The sequence below is a fragment of the Copidosoma floridanum genome, unplaced genomic scaffold (genome assembly GCF_036245765.1).
Source record: "Copidosoma floridanum isolate Cflo_tuat_1 unplaced genomic scaffold, Cflo_Japanese_pri ptg000015l, whole genome shotgun sequence".
NCBI classification, from domain to species: Eukaryota; Metazoa; Arthropoda; class Insecta; order Hymenoptera; family Encyrtidae; genus Copidosoma; species Copidosoma floridanum.
The window spans coordinates 3,708,477-3,734,050 of record NW_028321892.1 but is presented as its reverse complement, the minus strand read 5'-3'; the positions used below and the strand labels follow the sequence as shown (position 1 = coordinate 3,734,050).

General features: G+C 32.8%; 1 protein-coding gene across 1 annotated transcript in view; it reads left to right on the top strand.

Moving 5' to 3' along the window:
- Vps11 (vacuolar protein sorting 11) overlaps positions 1–25,574 on the top strand; it is a 204,864-nt gene that overhangs the window by 113,094 nt on the left and 66,196 nt on the right. The window contains exon 9 of the mRNA XM_089592289.1: positions 9,769–10,071. Coding sequence (XP_089448415.1) covers positions 9,769–10,071 — 303 coding nt within the window. The remainder of the gene's footprint in view (positions 1–9,768; positions 10,072–25,574) is intronic.

Sequence of the window (25,574 nt, the reverse complement as noted above, 5' to 3'; positions counted from 1 at the left end):
GAGCACCGAAATTTTTTTGAGGTGTTGGAGCTTGTTAAAATGATTTTATAATAAAAATAAAAAATTAAGTTAACCCTACATAACCTTTTCCACAATTTTGACATATATTTTTTTGAACGTTTTTTTCATGACTTCTCAAATTTCTCTGTAAGTGATGACTTCTTTTTAAACTTTTTTCGCATTTAATACTCTTAAAAATTTTTTCAATGTTTTGTCATTCCTTTGTGTGACGCAAATAGTTTTTCTTGTTTAATATTATAATGCTACACAGATCACATACAAAAAATTTTTTTTTGTGAATTTTTTCGTGCGATGATAGACACTCTTGATTTGAAAACTTTGAGTAACATTTATCACACTGATGAAAATTTTCATCCATGATGGTGTATCTAAAAACATGTAACAAAAAACGGATTGTTTATGATTACATAAATCTGGGTACTAGACGGTACTGAAATTTGCTTTAAAGATGAAAGATAAAATTTGCAAGAGAGTATAAAAACAGTAATGAACTATAGAATAGTTTTTTTGTTACTCTAAAATTTGATTCCAAACAATATTATTAATTTCAAATTTGTTTTCTGATTTAATTGGGATAAAAATTTTTTTTTGGTTTCAACATCTGGACAGTGCAACATATAATTGCCCATTAGAAAAAAATGGTCTTCTAAAGTACAACCCTAAGGCATCAAAACTTTGACCTTAAGATTTATTGATAGCCATAGGAAGAGTTAAGATAAATGGAAATCGTTTTCTGTACAATATAAATGGTAGTGAAGAAGAATTGTTTGTTTTGAGTGTTATACTTAGACTAAAGACTTTATTTACTTTTTTATACCTGAGATTATTCCAGCTTCAATGTTGTATTTAAATAATTTTGTAATTCATAATCTTGTACCATTGCAAAGTCCTTCAGATATGTTTAAGTTTCGTATTAACATAACAATAGCGTTGATTTTTGAATCTCATTCGTGTAAAAAGACTTTCTTTACTACTATTTAAATATTCTGTAGAGAAATTAGTATAAATATTATCGTCTAATTTGTCTACTCCTTAGTGATTTGCTTTATCAATACTATAGTACGTCACTAATATTCCTACCATATTATTTTAAATTTTTTTGTTCAAAAAGTGAGTTTATTTATTGTGAGATGTTAATATAGCTTTACTTATAAAAGAATCATTATCATTATTAAAAATTTAAGAACATATATCATTTGTTTTCAATGTCTGAGGAATTATAAAAGTTTTAAGTTTGCCTTCTCCTATATCCAGTAGCAATGAAGACAATTTTTTATCAATTGAACGTATATTATTTTTTAAATAGAAAATATTAAATGAAGGCCAAAAATTGGAAAATTTTATGGTTTCTTGAACAATAGTAATTTTTCTTCCGTTTTTTACTACTGGGAGAATTTGACGAAAGTCTTCACCTAAAATCATTATTTTATTTCCAAAAGGTTTATTACCACTAGATAAATCTTTTTAAGTCCTATCAGCGATTTCTAACGATTTTTTCGGTACCATAAAAGCTTTATCCCAACTAATTACTTTTACATTACGTAATTTTTGTTTATCTGGCTCAAACTGGAAGAATGCACTTTCTATAGTGCTTAATTCCAAAGGAAGTCTGAAAGTTCTGTAAGTTGTCATTCCCTTTGGAAGCAGAATAGAAGCAATACCTGTACAAGCCATTGTAAGAATTTTTTTTCAATTGATATGAAATAATAAATTAATCTTTTGTATAGAAAAGTTTTTCCAGATCCACCAGGACCATCGATGAAAAAAAATTTTTTTTTTAATTTCATTATTTCTTGAAAAATTCGACATTGATTATTGATGATTAAGTTGTAAAAACCTTTGATGAAATTTATGTTTACAAAATATTCTTTCATCATTCTCAGTATCAATATTTTTTTTCATCGTTTCTGTGGGTTCTGGTAAACTGAAATCTTTACAAGACCTATTTTCAGAATTAAAAATTTCGTTAAAATGTAAAACAGCTTTATTTTGATCATCTTTACAATTTTAAATGAAAAATTTTTTGTATTTGTTCCAAATAATATTTCAAAAAAAATTTTCAGACATAATAAACCATGCGAAAAATTTTCGCAGTTAAAAAGGCAGCATAACGTTACATGCTTCTTCAAAAATTATATTGTTTTGAAAATTGTGTTCTACTAATCCCATAGAAATAGCTGTTATTAGTGAGGAAAAATGAAAAGTGATTGTTAAAAATTCATGTAATTAATTATGATGAATATACACTTATTATATATATAACTTTTAAGTAACAATTAACATAATTTGGGTATTTTTCCATACTTCGTAAATCTCATTTGCAATTACGGGGGTTGGTGCGCAGAGCGCGCAGGGGGCATATGTAGTTATAAAAGCTTAGAAATATCTATTGACACATATAGCATAGACAGCTCATTTAAAAAAGGGAGCCACTAGAAGAAATAATAAAGCTCACCAACAAAAATTTAAGGGCACATCTTTCTGTCTATATAAACTTTACCACTTTTATTTAAAATTAGCAGCTTGTTCTTCATATTTCTTTAAAAAAACAGACCAGTAATCATACCCCCGCGTAGAAAATTTATTCCCGAGTATTTTCGAAAAATGCCATAGTCTTCCGAATTCTGTAAAATATACTTCAACATATTATTTCCATACTAACAATTGATACTATCATTTGTTAAGGCCTTAAAAAATATTAATACAAACCTTATTTTAAAAAAATTATACGTATAACACAATGAAAGGGGGGGTTGGCGCACGGAACGCGCAGGGGGGGGCGGAGCCCCACTAATATATATATATATATATATATATATATATATATATATATATATATATATATTAGTGGGGCTAACGCACCCCTGCGCGCTCCACGTGCCAACCCCCCACTAACAGATTGAGTAGACAAATTAACGACATTCCTCGTGTATTTATCAATGCAGGCTGAAAATTAGTTCACAACAGCAGAATACGTGACTCACAAAGAAGTTAATAAAACATATGATTAACTTAACATAATTAAATTAACATAAATATTAATTTTTCAATACTATTTTAAAATAATTTTAGAGAGGGTCTTTCATTGCTCGAATTAAAACTTAAAATAAATGCTATAGTAGTGTTAATGAGACCTTTAAATATATCAGACGGTCTCTGTAAAGGCACAAAATTAAAAATAACAAAATTATTTAAGTATAGCATTTTCTATGTTTATCAACAAATCACAAGGACATTGTTTTGATTCCTTAGGATTGTACATCACAAAACCTTTATTCTCTTACGGACAATTATACGTTCCTTTAATCAAGATGTAAGAATCTAAAAAGAATATTTATTCAAATTGAATCCGAGAATTAATTAGAAATTGAAAATATTTTTATTATTATTAGTTTATTAGTTTTCAGCCATTATTTAGGCCTAGAAAACGGACTCTCATACATATCTGTGTCATAATTACAATTACAATATTATTTTTACAAAATCATATTCAGATTACAAAAACTACATTGTTACACTTAATCCTATTCTCCATACTTTTACATTACATCTCTTTTAGTATTAATAACACTTAACTCTATAAGCTTTGGTAACTTTTACATCTCATATTGACATGCACACGCATAACCTTATGTTCTTATGCTCATACTTAGACTTATTCCTGAATCTACCCCTCATACTTATATGCCATATCATACACTTTTGCTCGCCGCCTTTCGATGTTTACATACTTGATTTTATTCATCTTTCTCCCCCCCTCCTTCCTCTTTACCCCTCTTTTCTGAATCGAACGCTTTAGTTATTGCTTTTAAAATCTTAAACGCCGCATTGTTTATATTTTCATTTAATAGCCAGTAAATTTTTTCTTGCAAATTCATATCTTTAGGTACCTCTTCTACATTTAAGTTTTCGCATTTTTCCAACATATGTTCCCAATTTCCCTCTCCTTTCTTACATAATACACAAGTTTTCTCCTCTTCTTTTAACCAATACTTATTCCCTGTTTCTAGATTGCCACATCGTGCCCTTGTAATTACACTAATACATGTTTGTTTTTGGTATCTCTTTAAATATAACGGTAATCCCACCGGCTCAACTTTTTTATAGAACTTATTGTACTTGGAAGCATATATTTTACTGTCAATCATCTGCATTTCGATATCCTTTTGTCTTTGAAATACTATCCTATTGACATTCTCCCCTTTATCTATTAATCTTTCTATCTCCACCCCGCTTAGTCCCAAGCTATTCAAGAACTGTTCCCTTTCCATACTCGTTTTTAATTTTGTATCCTTTTTCAACCCCTCTACCAGGCACGATTTTCTAAGTCTGTCTTCACTCTGATTGAAAATCTTTTCTTCATAATTTAAAGCTCTCATGCTCCACTGCAAACCCAATGAATTCCTGTCCAGTTCCCTCATTATTATGTACCTTGGAGTGCAGAAGTCTAGTTTAAGAACCCACCTAAAATAATCCATCTGTACCTTTTCTAATTCTTTTGCCCCTTTCCATCCAAAAATTTCTGCCCCGTAACTCATAGTACTCTTCACTAAATATTCATAAAGCATTGCCCTTCTCCCAAAATCCTCCTTGCATTTTCTTTCCCCCAAACTCCATGTTCTCTTTGCAGCCACCATCCCTTTTCTTTTTAATTCATTTATATGATCTTTATAATTTCCTGCTCTATTAAAGTTAAACCCCAGGTACTTAAACTTTTTTACTTCTTCCAGTTCCCCTTTGTCCCATTTCCACACTTCTTTCTTGCCATTATTAGCTTTATTAAATACTAATATTTTTGATTTTTCCTCGCTTACGATCAGCTTCCTTTTCTTTGCGAACCTTTTCAATGTACCCATCATGTCAATCATAGCCTCTCTATTAGTTGCAAGTAATACCTTATCATCTGCGTACGCTAATGACCATATTCTATTCCTCCCAATCGTTACACCCCCCACGTTCCTATCCCTGAAATCATCTTCCAAATCCGCAATGTATATACAAAATAAAATAGGACTCAATAAACACCCCTGTCTTAAACCTTTTGTCACCCAGAATTCGTCCGTTAGTTCTTCCCCTACTCTGATCCTGACCTTCGTTTCTTCATACAGGTTTTTTATTCGGCTGACTATATACTTGCTAATCCCTTTTTTTTCAATGATTTCCCACAGTTTATCCCTATCTACAGTGTCAAAGGCTGCTTTGTAATCAACGAACAGGGCGTATACTTTTCCTTTACCCTCTTTGGCTTTCTGTATCACATAATTTAAAATAAATATATTGTCAATAGTCGACCTACCTTTTCTAAATCCAGCCTGTCCATCCGGTAAAATCCCTTTTTCATTTATTTCCCTCTCCAATCTTCCCCTCAACACCTCAGTATACACCTTATATACAGTCGGCAAAAGCGAAATTCCTCTGTAGTTTTCTGGTTTGTCTTTGTCTCCTTTCTTAAACAGGGGTACAATAATCGCCGTCTTCCAATCTTCCGGTATTTCGTCCCCCTCCCATACCTTAAATAAAACTGCACACAAAGCGTCCCTCACCTCTTTACCCGCATGTACCCAGGCTTCATTTGGGATCTTGTCTATTCCTGCCGCCTTCTTTTTTTTCAGCTTCCCTATTGCTTTATTAATTTCCATTTCATTGATATCCACTACTTCGTTCTCATTGTCCATTAAAATATCCTTAACCCCCAAAACCCTTTTTTCTTCACCCTCTAACAGTACTCTAAAGTGACTTTTCCACCCTTCCAAGCTTATATTATTTTCTACGGCCTCTCTTTTATTCCTGAATTTATTTAAGAACTTCCATACTTCACTTACATTTTTAATGCTTCTCAGCTCCAATTCTTCCCGTTCTCTATCCTCCTTTTCTTTTCCAATGCATAGATTTCTCCATTCTTTTCTTATATTTAAGTAACTGTCCTTATTGTTTTCCCCCCTCCTCCATGCAATCAAGGCTTTTTTGACCTCTCTTTTCTTTTTTCCACACTCTCTGTCCCACCAACGTTTCTCCCTTAATCTCTTATTTTTTATCCTCATTTCTTTTTTAATCATAGCTCCACACACTTTGTCTTTTATTAACTCCCAAATATCTTTAGCCTTTAAATCTATTCCAGCAGTGTTTTCGAATTTTTCTGTATTCTTTTTATATTCCAATATACTTTTATCATTCCACAAATAAATATTTTTCTTTACTTCCTCTCGTTTGCGAACCTTCTTTGTCTCTATAACATTACCCACCAAATTTAACCTGAGTGGCAAGTGATCAGAATCTATTCTACTCTCTATCCAAAACTTTTCTATTTCATCAGTCCAGAAACACCCTACCAACACGTAGTCAATGACGGAGTTGCCCCTTGCTCCTATATAAGTGTATTCTCCCTCTTCGTCACCCTCCCATTTCCCGTTCAACAGATACCATCCCTTGTTGTTTATTAAATCTACTAACTTATGCCCTTCTCTGCTAATTACTTTATCTTTGCTTTTTCTACCTGTGTCGTCTCCATCATCCTCCCCCCCTGCCCCCGCATCTAAGTCGCCTATTCTAATATTAAAATCCCCTCCAATTATTAAATTTTCATCTAAAAAATCCGTGCTTTCTAGTGCCTCAATAAGCTCAGCCAAATTACCCGTATTGTAAACTGAAAGAATATTAATATTTTTTCTCCCATTTATTATTGTAGACTTCACCAGCCCCTCTTTTACAATCTCCACAATTTTGCTTCCTGCACTTAAACACCTATTCCTAACTCCAATTAAGAAACCCCCTTTAGCCCTCCCTTTTTTCTTTTCTCTGATAGCATGAACTGCTTCCCATGTAAACTCTGCAGAGAGCCTATGTTTTACAATTTCCCAGTCCTTCTTTTCCAACCAAGTTTCGGACAGACTCACAAAATCGGCCCCCTCTATAAAGTTCCAGAAGTCTTTATCTTTATTATGAAAACCGGCAATATTCCAGAACAATACCGAATTTAAATCAACACAGCCTCTATCCCCTACACTAATCTTACATCCGCTTCCCCGCCTCTGCCCTACTCTAAAAAATTCTTATTTTTATTTTTATTTAGATTTAAAATCGTTTTATCGCTAGAAAGCTCAGAGCTTCGTTGATCAGTCAATTTATTATTCTTATTGAGATCCCGTGCCTCCCTATTGTTAACCTCCAATCCGCTACTTTCAACTATCTCAATGTTCGGCGCGTTTAAAGAATGATTTTTCTCTCCTGGTCTGCTGTGCGCTTTCGCTTTATCACCTCCATCCCCCTGTGTAACACCAATATTATTGATATTTTCAGCATTTGTAGCTTCTGACTTTACAACATCCTCCCACCTGTTCCATACCCCCCCAACAAGTACCCTACCCTGCCCCACTTTTACTTCCCAGCCTTTGTCTTTTTTATCTTTTGCCCATTTTACAATCATTTCCTGTTTCTTTCTGTCGTCGTATGACAAATCATTTTCTATGTATATACTAGTTCCCTTTAAGCTGGACTTATTTTTCATAACAATCATTTTCTCTTCCACACTGTCAAGCTTAACAACAATAACTGAACCACTCATACGTACACTCACAACTTTTTGTACACGTCCATTCGTTACTTTTGACAAAAAATTTTCTACCCCGCTTTTTACATCATGCCCCAACCCCGCTGCCCCTTAAACAATAATATTATTTCTTCTATCTGCCCGGTCCCTTTCGTATACAAGTTTTTTCATTTTAAATACCTCTCTATCAGACAAGCTGACGCCACTCATACCCGTTGTTATGCTCCACGTTGAATCACCTTTGTAGCTGCCCCTGCATGACTGCAAACCAGCCGACCGCTTCATGCTTGAACCGTTTGACGTGCCATCTTCGCTGTTTGCCACTTCGATGTTCTCCCAAAGTTCTATCCTCTTCTCACAGTCCTCCAGCCGCTTGTTTACCTGTATCTCCAGCTCTTTTAGATCAATTATTGCTCTCTCTATCTTTATCCTCTCTTGTCGTACTTTGTCCAGCTCCTCTCTGCATGCATCTCTTACTTTCTCGCTCTCCAATCTCACGGCGCGGCACAAACATGCCTCCTCTCTCCAATCAAACTCGAAATCCACGTTCTTTGCTCTTCTATCCGTTGTGACTTGGTTATCGAGAGTAGACTGCCTTAACACGCTTTTCCCGGCCATTTTCTCTGTACCAGACTGTCTTATCGTTACCTTTGCCTCCTTTTTTTCAGAGTTCTTCACTTCTGTTAGCCCTTTGTTTCTCGTATTGCGGGTCTCAAGAGCACTCTCTCCCTGTTTGCCGCTCATTTTTCACAGTACAATGTGTAGACTCACACCAGCGCCGCGTGCACCTTTCTAACCTCCAATTACCTATATTACTTTGAGCGACACTTTTTGCAGATCCTTCGACCCTTCTCACCTCCTTTCTACAAATTACACTTCGCCGGTCTCCCTTTTATAGTCTCCAACTCAGTAAGTTATCTTTTAGTTTCAGCAACCACAAAAACCCCGGCCCTTAGCACGGACACTGTAGTCGTGACGTCCGTACGCTAAGGCGGTCCACACGCGAGTCCCGAAATTGAAAATATTGTTTAGCTAGAAATTTTTCAGTAATTCAAAAATATGTAACTTTAAAGATCGTTACATTTAAACAGACATATATGTTAATTCATGAAAACCACGAAAAACAAATATGTGAAAATTGTGGGAAGGATTTTAAAAGAACAGATGGGTTAAAATGACACATAAAATCTCACAACATTAAGCTAACAGAATGAATTATTGTTTTAAAAGCTTAAATGTGTTTGTCTAATTAATTATACTTCCTTCTGATTTTTGTCTTTTACTTAATAAAGTCCTCAAGTAATCAAGAATTTTATATTTGGGTAAAGTAGACATGGACCAGAAAGAGATTTGAAATGTAAAAGTTCAATCAAGTTAAACAAATAATGGTACTTCAGAGATACATAGTGAGTAAGGGAAAGTGAATAGACAGAGGGAGACCTATGATCAGTGGTTTAAAAAAATCCTCAAAACGAGGTACGACTTAGGTACTTAATTGCGTATATTGTATAACATTTATGATGGTAAAACATTAGATAAATAAGAATTTTATTGTGGGGAGGTGGAGGGGGTGTTGGGGGGGTGAGGGAGCTCACTTAAATATAATTTAATTAAAAATGACGTTAAAACAGGCAAATAACTTCGTAAACCAAGGGGGAGCTGAGGGGGAGCGGGGGGGCTGAGACTCACTTTCGTCAATACAACTATACAATTTAGGGATGTGTATATATATATATATGTATTGAATACACTAAATGTTAGTTGCATTTGTGATTCCACGGGTCAATGTGTGTACCGTGAAAAGCAACCCCCTCCCCAGGTGCTGTAGTGGGAACTTACTACATACTAGATCTTAGGGTACGGCTTAACTACCGACGCTTTGATTCTTTGTTGTCGGCTCCTTTTTACGTAAGTTTCAAGTAATTAATCAACATATGGAATTAACCTATCTCTTATAAAACACGTGTACACTTACTTTTTCTTTAAAAATCTAGGCATTCTTAATTGCCCATAGCTTCATGAATGCTACAACATCACTAAAAATGAATTGGCAACAATACAAAAAAAATTCTGTCCATATAAAAGAATTGATTTTTCAAATTGTTGAATTTAATTTTTACTAATTAAAAGGAAACCTATGTAGTACATACAAACATTTCATATGCTTGAAACGATATTTAAAAACACTTTTTCTTTTATAGACAAAAGACCGAGAAGTGGACTTTGATGTTGATATAGCTATCAAAGTTTGTCGACAAGGTTCCCCTGAAGATGCATTGTTCTTAGCTAAAAAACATGAAAAGCATGATTGGTATCTTTGCATTCAAATAGAAGATAAAGCAGAATATAAAAAGGCTTTGGAATACATAGGCAGTCTAGATTTAAAGCAGGCAGAAATGAATATGAAAAAGTATGGAAAAATACTTATCGAAAATGTTCCTAGTGAAGCAACGCAATTTCTAAAGGTTCTATGTACAAATTGTATTTCAAACCGTGGTGCTAAGGTAATTAAAATTTTTTTTTCATTTTTTATTTTTTTAATGAAAAAATTGTTTTATAAGTTCATATTTCAGTCAAGTACTTTTGATGAGCAGTACTAAAAGGACTTTTAAATATGTTTTTAGAATCAATATTTTTTTTTCAATCATCAGGTAACAAGTAATGAACCAAAATTAACCTAATATTTTGGTATACTATGACTATTGTGATAATAATTTCATTTTATTCAAATAAAGTAGGTTTAGACTACTTAACTTTTTTCTTATCATCTGTGAAATTTAATGATACTTGACTATTATACAAATATGAGCAATCATATTCAAAACCTTTATCTATGAGCTTTCTGCCATTAGTAAAATAAAAAAAATTTTGAGGTCATACCTTTGGAACAAAAATTTGAATCCACTTACCTTCAGAAATATAGGAAAATTCAAAAACATTTGGTTAATTGTAAGTAAACGGTAGTACGCTTTTAAAATTATAGTATAGTACTATTTTACAAATGAAAAATGACAAGTACAACTTTTATGGACCCTATATGTAAATAATGTACAAGTAATTCTTGAAACTCATTCTAAACCTCCATAGGTAAACAAAACTATACAAAAAATTAGTTTGCTATAAGTCGAGTATTGTTACTTTTACCTTGGTGAAAATTTACTGTTGGTGAAAATTTAAAAAAGATACAAAAAGTTGGATCGAACATTACTTGCTTCTCGACAATTATCGGAATTAATTCGCGAGGCGTACTGGTTATCTTAACTGTAGACAAATACGAAAAAAATACGCATAACTGAATGTTATTTGCTTTTGACTGTAATTTTTATATGATTGTATGTACTTTTTGTTCATTAAAAAAAAGAGAAACTGTATTCTACTCAATTGACACAGTATTTTCGTGAAAAAAACTATAAAGATAGTTTTTATAGCACAGTCAGTTACACAATCGTAGATAAGGTAGATGTTATTAGAGAACTACAAGATCATTGCCATTCTTGCTATGCAACAAATTCAAGTAATCTACGTGCGGTCGCAGCTGACACTTATGAAAGTAAAGTGATAAAACATTAAAAGTACAGTTGTTACAGAGCACAACGTACTGTAAACCGAGAAATCCGACATTTCAATTTCTTCTATATTGGTATTTAAAGTAAAATAACATTTTTTCTATCACATTGTAAACTTAATAAATAACCTTTACTATTGTATTCTTACCAACTTAGATACATTAAGACACCTACAGAGTATACGCACTTTCTAAGGATGCCAGCAGGACATTGACATGAGCAATTCAACATTTCAAAGCAATTTTCCATGCGAGATAGTTTTACTCTCACTTCAGTGGGATTGTCATTTAGAGCTGAAGTTCGTAGTATAAGAGCAATAAATTCAATATCCTTGTCGCTTTGGCCAGTGGTACCACTAAGCATAACATAATCTGCATTGAAAATACGTTCACCTTTAACATTTGGACGTGTACCATCACTAACATAACTTGAAACACTGCTCAAACGAATAGCAGAAGAATGTCATGCAAGAGTACTGTGCTTCCTGGTCAAATAGAAACAACGAAATTACAAGGACATTATAGAGCCGTGAATATTGATGAAAGCAATTAACATTAGGTACCTAGGGCAACAAACTTTGCTAGCGGTCTTTAAACTTATGTAGTTTCACGAACGTGGCTTGGCTGGACGTGGCTTGAGTTGGTACACTAGCGGACAACTGAGGACACAATAATGCACCTAGCAGCGCAATTAATACAGTCGAATTTGACCGCGGTCGTGGCTCAGTGGTTAGCTTAAAGTCTCGCAAATCCTTAGTTTATTGGTTCGAGCTCCTGCTTCGCCTTTTTGGCAGAGCTACTTACTATAACAATCCAGCAACTGTAATTCATTTATTAAATATATTGAAATTACCTGCTCCCCATGTATACGAATATTCCCCAAGCTTCTTCCATAACATAAGCCTCTAACTTGATGACAGGACGGTGGGATATAGATTGGGATACTGTCTCAGGCAGTCGAGTAGGTAATTCGCGCAAAATTTAACTGGGATATACGTTGGATACATCCATCACCAACTTGGGAATCATTTATATTACCTGCGGTGTCTGATAAGAATTACGTCAACTGGTCAGTCAATACTAATGAAGCTACTTTGTAAAGAAACGATATTAAGGTGAAAAGAGAGAGCGAAGCAGTTCAAAAGAAAAAAGGATATAAAATCTGTCGAGGGATGCCAAGACATGTACGAGGAGATTGTCAAGAGTTGTCGAATACTGAAATATCCAGCTGGTGACGTTACAAGAAATTTTATCTGAGATGATGGCATACTAATCTGTGGAGGTGCCAAGGACGCGGCGTGGTTCGGACAGCCAAGACAGTGCCCGTGTGTTGGTGCACCGGTGCACTACTCAGAACATAATAATGCACCTAGCAGCGCAATTAATACAGCTGCTCTCGACAGCGGTCGTGGCTCTGCACTTAATCTAAAGTCTTGCTAATACTTAGTTGATCGGTTCGAGCCCCTACTCCGCATTTTAGCGAAGCTACTCACTATGATAATTCGACAACTTTAATTCATTTGTTTACTGTACCGGAATTACCTGCTCCCCATCCACACGATAATCCCCAAAGCTTCTTTCGTATCATTAACTATGGTCAGTCTTAATGTATATCTTTTTTCTTATTAATATTATTAAAGTGAAATTTCTTTAGGCATGCCTAACACTTTTACATGTAGTCTTATGAAATCATCTGGCAAATCTGCCAGTGAAGGGTGCGTCAACTCGTTTCCTCCTATTTACCTTAACATGAAAAATTCGGCAAAATGGAAGCAGCACTGAACTTGCACACAGCGATTGGATATGATCTCCGTACCAGCCAGCGCTAAGATCTGTTAGTCCATTTGTCTTGCTCTCCCTCTCTCGCATGCGCACAATCGTTCCCCCGCCGCAGTTACTAAATATATAAAATAGCCTTTTTCTAAACCTACTACTGCAAGGTGGAAATGATAACGTGGCTGTAGTGAAAGCTGTAACAATAAGAAACTATTTGAATAATTATTAGAGATACTAGGAGTTTACTCTAGGGCCCTGAAGGAGTAGGACTTAATATTTTATCAATTCAACCAGCTCTTCTACAAGTTGCAGCGATAACAAAAGGCATTTGGCGACGAATGGCCCCACATCCTAAGAGTTATCTTGTGGCCGTGGCAATAGATGGTCAGTGACAAGCAGTCCTGCATCCTGGGAGTTGGTGGTTGGTTAAGATTTGAACGATTCCTTGCAGACTTCTATTTCTAAATGCTCCATCACTGTAAAAAATACTTGGCGTGAATCCATATCGACAAATAAATGAATGAATTTCTGAGGGACTGGCACCCCGTATAAATAGGCAGTCAAACAGCTATGCCAAAAATTTGCTGTATTAGAAAACAATACAACTATGACTACTACTATGTCTATTCTTTAACTGCAAACAGCATTATACATGTAAAAATTAATGAGTAGGGAAAAACTATTTTTTGCATCCATTGGAGCATCATTGTGTGCATTATTTTTAGAACGAAGTTCTTTATGTCCCGTTACTCGGGGGGCTGGAATTTGAAAACCGACAGATTTTTTTTTTTTTTGAAACGAAAGTGGTTTCACCCAAAGTCTCTGCCTTTCAAGTTTCCCCCCCTTACCCCGTCCCCCTCACCAACTGTTCTCTACACACTTTCCCTCTCCCCACTATATATGTATATCAGCCAACCGTGCCGTGTTACTCTTCTCCACACCTCTACCCACCATTACCCCTCACACTCCCAAGCATTTAATTTTATTTTCCCACAGTAATTTTTCTTTCACTTTGAATTTTTTTCATTTACAATTCTACAAAAAAAAAAAAAAAAAAAAAAAAAAAAAAAAAAAAAAAAAAAAAAAAAAAAAAAAAAAAAAAAAAAACATTTTCCACTAAAGAGATTTGAACCCTTGACCTCATGCACATGAGTCCAGCACCTTTCCCACTCTGCTACGAGCGCTGCCGATTAGAGAAAGTCGGTTTCTTGTACTTATCGTGCGGTTCGTAACTATAATATTCCATCTTTATATGCATTCACTGATGCTACATTTAAATAATGATAAATTGTGTATTTGTGTTGAAAAAAAAAAAAAAAAAAAAAAAAAAAAAAATTTAATTAGCATAAATATGGTAATGTAGATTGAACATAATAAGATGCGTTATTACGCATTAAATATTTGTATTTTATGCATTTGATGCATAAAATACTGACCCATTTTTATTAAACCTGAGGTTTTTTTTGGCATTACAGTAATGCTAATAATTACAGTTATAAATAAATTATTTTATAAATAAATTATTAAAATAAACATATACGACAGAGTTGCAGAACGTATCAATGGTTTTTGAGATTTTGAATTCGACTAACTAATTATGTTACAATGTCACATAATTATATAAATTAAAAAAAAAAAAAAAAAAAAAAAAAGGGAATGAAAGAAAAAAGATTAAATTTGAAAATAAGAAAGAAATTGAATAAAGGAAATAAAAAAAAATGAAAAAAAATGTAATAAAATGAAATATGAAAAAAAATAAAACAAGAAATGGAAAAAAAAAATAAAACAAGAAATAAAGAAAAAAATGAAAAAAAATGTAATAAAATAAAATATGAAAAAAAAAACAAAAAAAATATTTTACTACTCACGATGGTTGAACTTCGTGAGTACTGTATTTATGCACGACGTTCTCACGAAGTTTAACCATCGTGAGTAGTAAAATATTTTTTTTATTTTTTTTTTTTTATTCGTTTTTCAAGTGTTTGTTTTCGTAAACAACATGAATGCAGTACTAACGTTAACAGAGCTTCATTCCTCCTGTGGGTCTGGTGACCCCCTTGTTACCTGAGAAATTGTGTCTATACTCATCTCATGTTTAAAGAACTTCGTTCTTACCGTGGGTCCCATGACCCATTTATCCCCCCTGGTTTGTTGTTTTTTTTTTATTTTATTTTGTTTTTTTTTTCTTTATTTCTTGTTTTATTTTTTTTATTTTCATTTCTTGTTTTTTTTTCATATTTTATTTTATCACATTTTTTTTCATTTTTTTCTTTATTTCTTGTTTTATTTTTTTTTTCCATTTCTTGTTTTATTTTTTTTCATATTTCATTTTATTACATTTTTTTTCATTTTTTTGTATTTCCTTTATTTAATTTTAAAGTGGCAAAATAAATTTATCTACTTCTACAGCAGTATTTAAAAAACCAACAAATCTGAAAGAGAAAAGCAGCAGACAAAAAAATTTTAGAAGGAAAAAAGGTGTAGAAACGGTAGCCAAAATAGAAACAGCACTAAAGGAAACAGTTTTCAAGTGGTCCATAATTTTTTTTCTTATAGTCGCTCGAAAAAACTATCTTCATAAAAATCTTATCGTAGTGAAAGTATTTTTCGTATTTTTTTTCTGGCACATTTGAATTTACCTAATAAAAATATCTCTTCTTAAACTAAAAGTATTTTTTTTCTTATAGTTTATTATACCTATCTACAGACGTTTGATACAAACTGTCTTCAATGAACTATTTCAACTTCTTCTTATACGCGCTCGACTAAATCTGTATTTCTGAAAAAATTTTCCGAGTGTAAATATTTTTTCATATTTTTTCCTCAGACATTCACTGTTTACCTGTAACATTCAATCAACTGTGGGTTAACTCCAAACTACCATACAATTTCTTCATTACTATTTGGAAATAGTAGAGGTAGCAGGAATTTATATACATGAACCTCAAGTTTTTGTGTCAAACAAGAGCAAGAAGGGACACCAGCTCCCCCTTGATTCACATAGTATTTGCTTGTTTTCACGTTATTTTTAATCAAATTATATTTGAGTAACCTCCCCCGTTCCCTGTCGCTCCCTCTCCACCTCCTCCCAAAAATACTTATTTATAGAACATTTTACCATCTGGAATGTTAAAAAATGTATGTAATTTAGTACCCAAATCATATCTTGCTTTTAGAATTTTTCAAGTCACTAATCATAGTCCCCTTCTGTCTATTCTCTCCCCCCTACTCACTATATGTCTCTGAAGGACCATTATTTGCTCAACTTGAATAAACTTTTACATTTGGAATCTCTTTCTGGTCCATATGTGCTTTACCCAAATACAAAATTCTTAATTAACTGAGGACTTTATTTACAAAAAAACAGAATCCCGGAGAAGGTATAATTAAATAGACAAACAAAATCAAGCTTTTGAAACAATAATTCATTCTGTTAATTTAATGTTGTGACATTTCATGTGTCGTTTTAACCCATCTGTTCTTTTAAAACCCTTTCCACGTTTTTCATATATTTTTTTTTCATGGTTTTTATGAATTAACATATATGTCTGTTTAAATGTAACGATCTTTAAAGTTACATATTTTTGAATTACTGAAAAATTTCTAGCTAAACAATATTTTCAATTTCTAATTAATTCTTGGATTTAATTTGAATAAATATTCTTTTTAGATTCTTACATCTTGATTAAAGGAACGTATAATTGTCCGTGAGAGAATAAAGGTTTTGTAATGTACAATCCTAAGGAATCAAAACGCTGTCCTTGTGATTTGTTGATAAACATAGAAAATGCTAATACAAAGAAAAACTGTTTTCTATTTAAGACAAAAGGTAATGATGATGAGGTGCCAGTATTCAATGTTATTCTAGGAATATAAACTTTGCTTCCTTTTTTTTCTTTCGTTATTATTTCTGCTTCTATATTATACTTCAATAATTTTATTATTTTTAATTTTGTGCCATTACAAAGACCGTCTGATATACTTAAATTTCTTAATAACACTACTGTAGCATTTATTTTTTGTTTTATTTCGTGTGGTGGAAGACCTTTTCTGACATTATTTAAAAATTTCATTGGAAAATTAATACTTATGTTATCATCTGTTTTATCAACTCCTTTGTGACTCGCGTGTTCTGCTGTGTGAACTCATTCTCAATCTGCATTGATAATTACACGAGTAATGTTTTCATTTTTTCTACTCAATCTGTTAGTGGGGGGTTGGCGCGCAGAGCACACAGGAGGGGGGCGTTAGCTCCACTAGTATATACATATGTAAATTACAGGTGAAATTGATATTATTGATTGACATAGATATAGTTATGTTTATAGAGAGTGAAATTCGCGGTGATATAAGCCAATGTTGCAATCGGTTTACCAAGGCCAGTAATTCATATATGAAAGAAGGATATAAAGCTGATGCGGTGATAAATATTCGTATTATAATAATAATAACTTGTGTAGATGGGCTATGACCAAGCTATTGCCTTATGCAGGCTTTAAATGGATTAAAAATGTTTTTATTCCAAACGTAATAGATGATGGAGAAATAGATTACATACTTGAAGTGGATCTTGACTATTCCAAGACTCTTCACGACGCCCATACAAATTCATTTTTTTGTGCTGAGCACATCGCACCTCCAGCGTCTCAGCAAAAAAAATTGATGACTACACTATCCGATAAACAATGATATGTGATCCACTATTTTGCGCTATAACAAGTCGTTAACTATGGTCTTTATTCAACATTATTTGATAGAGTTTTACAGTTCAATTAAAGTTTATGGTTAAAGGAATATATAGACTATAACAGTGAAAAGTGTAAAATGGTAAATACATTCAGTGAACAGTTGGTGGCTATACAATTAGTACGTACCGAAATCTTAACCAAGAAGCTAATGTATGTTGGATTAGGGTTTTGAACCTATCCAATATCGAATTTATTGTGACTTTATGAAAAGTCAAATGGCAGATCAATGCCAACTTTTATGTACAGACACCGACAGACTTCTGTCTGAAATGAAATATAATATCTACAATGTGATGCGGGAAAATATCATAGAATTTGACACCCGTTAGTATCCTATCAATAAAGATTTTAACATGTCTCGTAGTAATAAAAAAAATTGTTGGCCTCATGAAGGATGAGTGCAATATAAAAAGTTATATTGGAATTTGTAGGATTAAGAAGCAAAATGTACAATGTAAAGATTAAAGATCAAAAGCCACTAATCAAAGCCAAGGGTGTTGAAAACTCAGTAGTAAAGGCTATGCACTAAGTGCGCATGATAGCAAATGCAATTTTCAATCTGGTTCTACAGTCTCCCTACCATGGAGTCATTACAGCATAGTAGAGAGATGATCAGTAAATCAAGGGAAAGAACGAGAAAGGAGAAAGATAGCTTATCTGATCAAAAACGAAAAAGTAGGGATTGAAACAGCAACTCATAATGAACAAATAGAAAGAGAGAATACTGTTAACCTAGAGCCACCAAAAATCGAGGGGGAAGCTGCGATGGAGGAACAAGCCACAGTGGAGGAGAAAGCTGCAGTGGAGGGGCTAGTTTTATACAAGGAAGTGTTCATATAAGCAGAGCTTATTACATACTTATTATATACTCTTAGCCAGAGGTTCAAATAGAACTAGACTAAAAAAACAACAGGATCCTCTATCGCCGTCAGTAGCCGTTTCTCAAAACGTTAGACCGAGTAAAAAGCCTTGATTTCTCACTGATTAGCATGATTTTTTACAATTTTTTTATTATCTTGAGAAAAAAAAAAGTGTTTGAGCAGCTCAAATAATTATTATTCATGTAAAATGTTACAGAAAGATCCTAAAAAACTCAATAAAATCACTAAAAGGTGTTTTGCCAACGAAATAAATTTCTGAGATGATTCCGCATAAAATATGTGTGGTAACCAAAAAAATTGAAAAATGTTTCATTTTAGTAGTATTTGATCCATTATATGAAAAAAAAAAAATTTTTCTTACTTATTACGGAAAATTGAAAAAGATTTCTTCATAATTTACTCCTATCAATTAAACTATTGTGAGTGCTGTTAAAACCTAGTAACTTGACAAGACCTTGCTGTCTACCTCTTCAAAGAACTTTTTCTACCATGTTAATATCAAGTTTTTTGGTTTTCTGCAGTTTCTGTTCGTAAAAACCTCTGGAGATAGGTTGATATCGATAATTTTTCAGACGATACTTAGTTGTATTTGTTCCTGTTGCATAAGTAATTGTAAATAATTCTGTCAACCCATTGGGAGTATAGTCTTTTTTAAATGCTCACTTTATTTTGCTTACTCGTATTTTATCACTAACCTTAAATTTTGGTTTTGGTTTGCTGCTACGTCCAAATCTTTTTTTAAATTTTGTCAGGACTTGAATTTCATTTTCAGCAGAGATGTCTATTGGTTTCATACTAATTGTTTGATGTTTTCTAATATTACATAATTCAATCAACGTCAGTAAATCATGAAACCATTTTTAATTGCCTTGTATGCTGAATTGCTTCCACATGAGGTCTTTTAATGAATGGTTCAATCGTTCCCATATAAGTGCTTTAAAGTTGCTGTAAGTTAAGTATAAGTTTATTTTGTAGTTTTCTATGAGATTTTGAAACTTTAAGTTGTAAAATTCCTTGCCATGGTCAGTTTGCAAGTTTACTGGCACGCTTCCGTTCTTCAATGTAACAGTAAGTATATACCTACAGTATTTGATAGCGTCAGACTGAACTTTGATAAGGTTTGCTTGCCAAGTCTTATCGAAGCCACGCACGGAAAATTTTCGACAAGGATAAAGCTGTCTCGCTGTTTTGTGAAGTTCTTTAAGAACTCGTCCAGATTTATTTTTGTTAACTAATCTTGAACAAACAAGAATTTTTTTGGATATGTACATGAAAATTTGAACGATACTTATTTCTCTTTCAATACTTTTAATTCTTTTACTTAAGTAAGCCCAGTTAACAGCATCTTGAGGTTGTTTTGGTGCTGAAACATTGTACAATCCCTTATTATCTAAATTATACTGTCTATAAGTAGTAAGTTTGTATCCGACACCTGGAGGACCTTGATTACTGCCTTTAGTCCTACCTAGTTTTCAACCAAATACGTCAAGGCTTATTTTGATACTAAAAAAAATTACTGCTTACGTTAATATATACACCCCTCACACAGCTCTTTACTAATTAATACAGTTTCATTGTCATGACTTGTATTCCCTGCCGATCTTTTAGCAGTGAGTAATTGTAAACAACCCACAAATTCATTCGGATTGTCATATATGCTGCTGCGTTTTTCAGGTAATTTTGTAATGTGGTAGTAATAATCCTTCTGTTTTACTTAGAACGCCATTGAACATTAGAGGCATAATTTGATTAAACTCATGACTATTATGTTTCCTAGGAGTCCATTTTTATCAAATCCTTTTCTATAAACACTCGACGTTTTTAAAAGCTAGTAAAATTTTTGCAAATCCTTCTGCGTTGTGAGAGTTGGAACAGGATGTTTTTTTTAATAGTAGTTTCGTTAGTCCATCAGTCATTGAAAACTCGAGTTTGTCCATTATAATTTCATCATTATCAAAATATATTGGTAAACTTTCATTCGGTATGTTTAATTTTCTTTTCGTACACCGTACATCAAATCCAATAACATTTTTTTAGCATTATCAAGCATATACATATATGAGCTGCTAGATAAGTTTTCATCGATTTTAACACTATGAGTCATACATTATACAGTTTTATTTATTTAATCAGTATCTTAAATCGTATTGACATCACTTTCACTTACAGCAGACTCGAACACCGTGTTATTATTATCGTTGGGTGGTTCTCTAGTTTTTGCTTTTGTAACGTCTTTATTCTTATCTTATTCAAGTAGTTATAGATAATAACTACTATAATAACTACTATAGTAACAATTTCCTTTAAAAGACCTGCTATTGGTTTACAAGTTTCACTTAGAACTTTTTCAAATTTATCTTTCCCAAACTTTAACTATCTGTACTTTTTTTCACAGCTTTTCTTGCCTCAACTAATTCATTGAGTACGTCTTTTTCTCCTTTATACATGTTGGTACAAATGGTAATAATAATATATATATATATATATATATAAAAATACGTATGTTAAACGCAATTTGCTCATTCTAAGTCCTTTTATGTTTACTATAATATATGTTTAAATACCTGTACGATTCGTTGGTCATGTAATGTAGAACGAAACGATAATTTTTACTATACTGCATTGAAAGAATTTAATTTAATTCCGTTATACGGGACAAAAATTGTTATTATCGGTGCAGCATTGGTAGAAGTTGTATCATCCTATGTAATTAAGTAAAGAAGTCTACGTCTCACGTTAACGGTCACCCTTCGCTTCGCCTCAGTCAACTATATACGTGAGATCTGAGACTGACTTTGCTTTTGCACCCTTAAGGTGTATTGTATACTATTTATGCATTAATATGGCATCAGATATATGTACAATCAATTGATGTTTGAATCTTTGTATTGGACAAATTAAAACTTTTTCAAATTTTGGCTACCATGAAAGCAAAATAATTTACTCTATCCGATTGAGATCAAAGAAAACACTAGACATAGCTATAGTACAACTAAAATTTTTATTAAAATCGTTTTTATAATTATTTATAACGTAATTTTAAACTTTACCCACTCTTTACACATTTCTACTAATCTCGAAATTAATAATAAGAATACAGGTTTTGGTTTCATGACAATTATTTTTATCTCACATGATAAAGAATAGAAAATAAATTAATTTATAGTTAGGATAAGTACGATGTAGCTTTCCTTTTCAGATATGACTTTTATTATTTTCAGAATTATTAATATTGTCCGTATAAATTTGTGTAACACATATTTTTGCATCCCAATACTTTTTTCTAAATAAAGAATTATTTTTGGCCTTTCTGGCTTCCTTTTTGAGATACGACTGTTTGTCTTATTTTGAGACGTTATGTTGTAATAAAAATTTTCCGAAGATTTTCTAAACGTCCATAGGGGAAGATAGGGTCAAATGGACATCCTGGCTCGGATAAGGGTGGGATGGATCTCAGAAACAAAAATATATTTTGAGCTGATTATTTTTTAATAAGCATATATAGCATCTATAATTTTATCCTCTATACAAATGTACAAGAGAAATAGCCCTCCTTTTTAATAATAAATCGTTTAACTCTGAGTCGAAAAATTCCCAACAGATCCAATTTTCAAGTTCTTGGCAAATTGACTTAAGTTTGATGAGCACGGTTTCTTATGAAATCATTGGAAAGCTGGGGTGTTAAGCTTTAATTTACACTTTTTTTTTGCATTCTTTACGATAAATATTAAGAAAGATATTGTTAATTCAAAAGCCTGTCTTTAAAGGGCACGCGTGGACACCCATGTGGGGTACGGATGAGCCCGGGTAGTTTGAGTGACGGTAGCGACAAGTGCGCCACATTTATATGTATAGATATATCAGTTCCCTGCTATCAGCTGTCGTTTGTGAAAATTGTAGGTTAAGGTTCACTGTCTTTGTTGCTGTTGCGTGGATTAGAGTAATTTGTAGGTAGCTTATAGTTAGTAAACATAAGTAATTAGGTATCATAGTACGCAGTTATCATGCTAAATCCAAAAAGCGTTCTTGGGCTGATGGGGACTCTTATTATTTTATAATTGTATAAGAGACCATGCTGTTTAGAAAATTTCTTATAAAACATCGTCAAATAATATTCACGTCCAGTATTACTTGAACACAGTTTCCATTCTATTTTCTTAATTATATACGCACTGTGTATTTTTTCTATTTTTTGTACACGCATAAGCCCGCGCCCATACGTGCCTAACCCCCTGTTCACTCGTACCTCCTAATGGGGAACGAGTGACTCTTTTTGATAGCTCTAGTTGTCGAATTATTAAAACCAAACTATGTTAAAAATCCAATTTAAAAAGTATTGCAAACTAAAGTTAAAGTGATCATCTTCAAATTTACATATTTGTCAATAGTAAAACACTAAAACTCTTCATCACAATCAGTTAATCACAAGAAGTGGCCCACCCTACCCCATGTTCTCCTATCAATTTTACCCACATGCCATACGAAATAATAATTTATTTTGACACGTCCTCCAAGATAGAGTCGAAAAACGAGGAAATTAAGGTTATATTTGTGCATATTCCACCGTTTCTCTATTTGTGTGCTTTGATTATGTAGGTTCCATCTCGAGAACAAAATTATTATTTTTAGCTAATTTTTCTTTTTTTTCAAAATACAGCATCTCTTCTTGTTTCCAAAGGTTTTATTGTCATATTATACATATGTAATATTTATGCATGTTTATTTACGTGCATATATACATAAAAAAAAATAGATAGGGAAGGATACCCATTTTTACTTTGTTTTTTTTTAAGACTTCAAAGAGATCAAGCGACGCGACGTTTCGCTTCCTTTGTAAAAATACAAATTAATGCTAAGGCAATCAACCTAAGCATGCCATCTATCCTTCAGTTATATTTCACCTGTCTTAAAGCCCACGCTCAAGATCGTTATCTCATTTTTCTTAAAACTAAGTATTACGTCGGCTTAACGCATCAGGTTTTGAGCTATGCTTTCGCTTGTTGCTTGGGATTCCTTTTCGCTAATCTCCTGTTAGGCAGTCAGATAGATGAAGATAGGCCGCGATGCGAGGTGATGAGGTACGTGAGGGAGGTTTAACTTCACACCAGCCACTCTAGCGAGACGGTGCAAAGGTACTATTTCATTGATTGCTAATTTCGGAAGGCAACCTGAATTGACTGATAAATTGTATGAGAGACAGAGGACCTTGACTGAGCGGATCGAGAATGATCGAAGAACCACCAATAAAGAGCAGCAGTATCTTGCGTACATGCAAAGTTGCGGTATTGGAAAGAGGTCCCGAGTGCGAACAGGGAAAGCGATCATCGAATGGGAAGGCGTGTTTCCTCGACCACGCCCTCGCATAATTCGGGGCTGTCACTCAGGTTTAAGCACGTGATAGTTTGCAAATTTTAGAAAATCCTCTTCCTAGTTCAACATACTAGAGAGAGGGGAGACAGTATCTTATATTTTTTCCCGTCTCTCTTTACAGCTGGTATTTCTTACAACTAACGTTATTGCTAAACTAATGCTAGTTATTAATAAGAGAGCGAGCATACTTAATTAATAATAAAGAAAAGAAATGGCGGTAACTTTACCAGTAATGATGATAATAGTAAGAATGGTAGTAATAAATAATACAAGCAGTGATAATAATAATGGTTCTAGCCGTAGTGGTGGTAGTAGTTAAAATAACAAATATAATAATCGTAGTAAGAATAACAGTAGTTCCAGTAGTGGTAGTAGTTACAATAATAGTAATCGTACAAGGAAAAATAATAGTAACAATAGTAATAATAATAATAATAATAATAATAATTATAATAGTAATAATAATAATAATAATAATAAAATACTTCGAAAGTATAATGACTGCACGACGGCTTTTGATTAATAAAGTGTTTAATTGATTTAACTGTAAGTATAGTATTGTGATTTATTAGCAAGTGTCTAACCCACTGAAATCCCACCCTTTAAATAAACTACTTATTAAAAAATGTAGGATTTTTCACTTTTAGCCAATTATCAATTGTTGATTATTATGTCCCAGTTTGACGCATGATTTTTTAACTGAAAAATTTCACCTCTCACATTATCACTAAAATGTGCTGATTTCTCATAAACAGAGCACGGACTTTGCACTTTTCAACTTATACAGAGCACACTTACTAAATTATAAAAAAAAATTTTTGTAGTGACATTTACCGACTGTTTCATTTTAAAAGAAAATAAAAATTGAAACGAAACAGACTTCATGTGAGTTATAGGGACAAACAAAAGACTAAATGGGTTTAACCAGCAGCTGTTTAAGGTAACAAATATGACTTATATTTTAGAAAAAAAAAAAAAGTAAAAATAAACCCCCCTAAAAAAAATTTTCGGCCAAATTAGTAGGTTATGATTAAAAAAATTGTTTCTTATCAATTTAAATTACAATGCATCGTGCATTTAACATCTTCAATCATTTTAAATATAACTTATCTAACAATGTCAGATACCGTAAAATTTATTACCTTTCTTCATTTTCTAAGATTCCAAACTGTTTTTTATTTTTTTTTATTTTTTTTTTTTTTTCTGTTGTTGCTTGCTAGCAAGAAGTTAAAGAAATTTAGGAGCATCATTCAGAGAGGCAAGGAACGGAGAGTCCCCCTGCTCACGCAGATGTACCCCCTTTACCGCGCACCTTCTCTTGCACTCTACAACTTGAATCTGTACGACTGTAATAGGTTATATTTTTGAAAAATGCCCGGTGAATCATGATTTTTTTGTTGAATATCTTTCTTTTTTACTAAGGTATCTATAAAAACGTATTTTTTAAATATAACACATTTATAATGTACCGTAATATTCTATTAAAACGCAACCTAACCGTGTTCTCTTACAAGAGACCGTGTTAAACTGACAGTATTTAATAATTTTCTTCTCGAAAATTTCTCTGGTGAAAAATCTGAAAAAATTCATTTGCACTCCTTGGTATGCCCAAATGTAACATACGTTTTTTTTGGCAAGATTCTACAATTTGCACTTTTTCCCCAAAC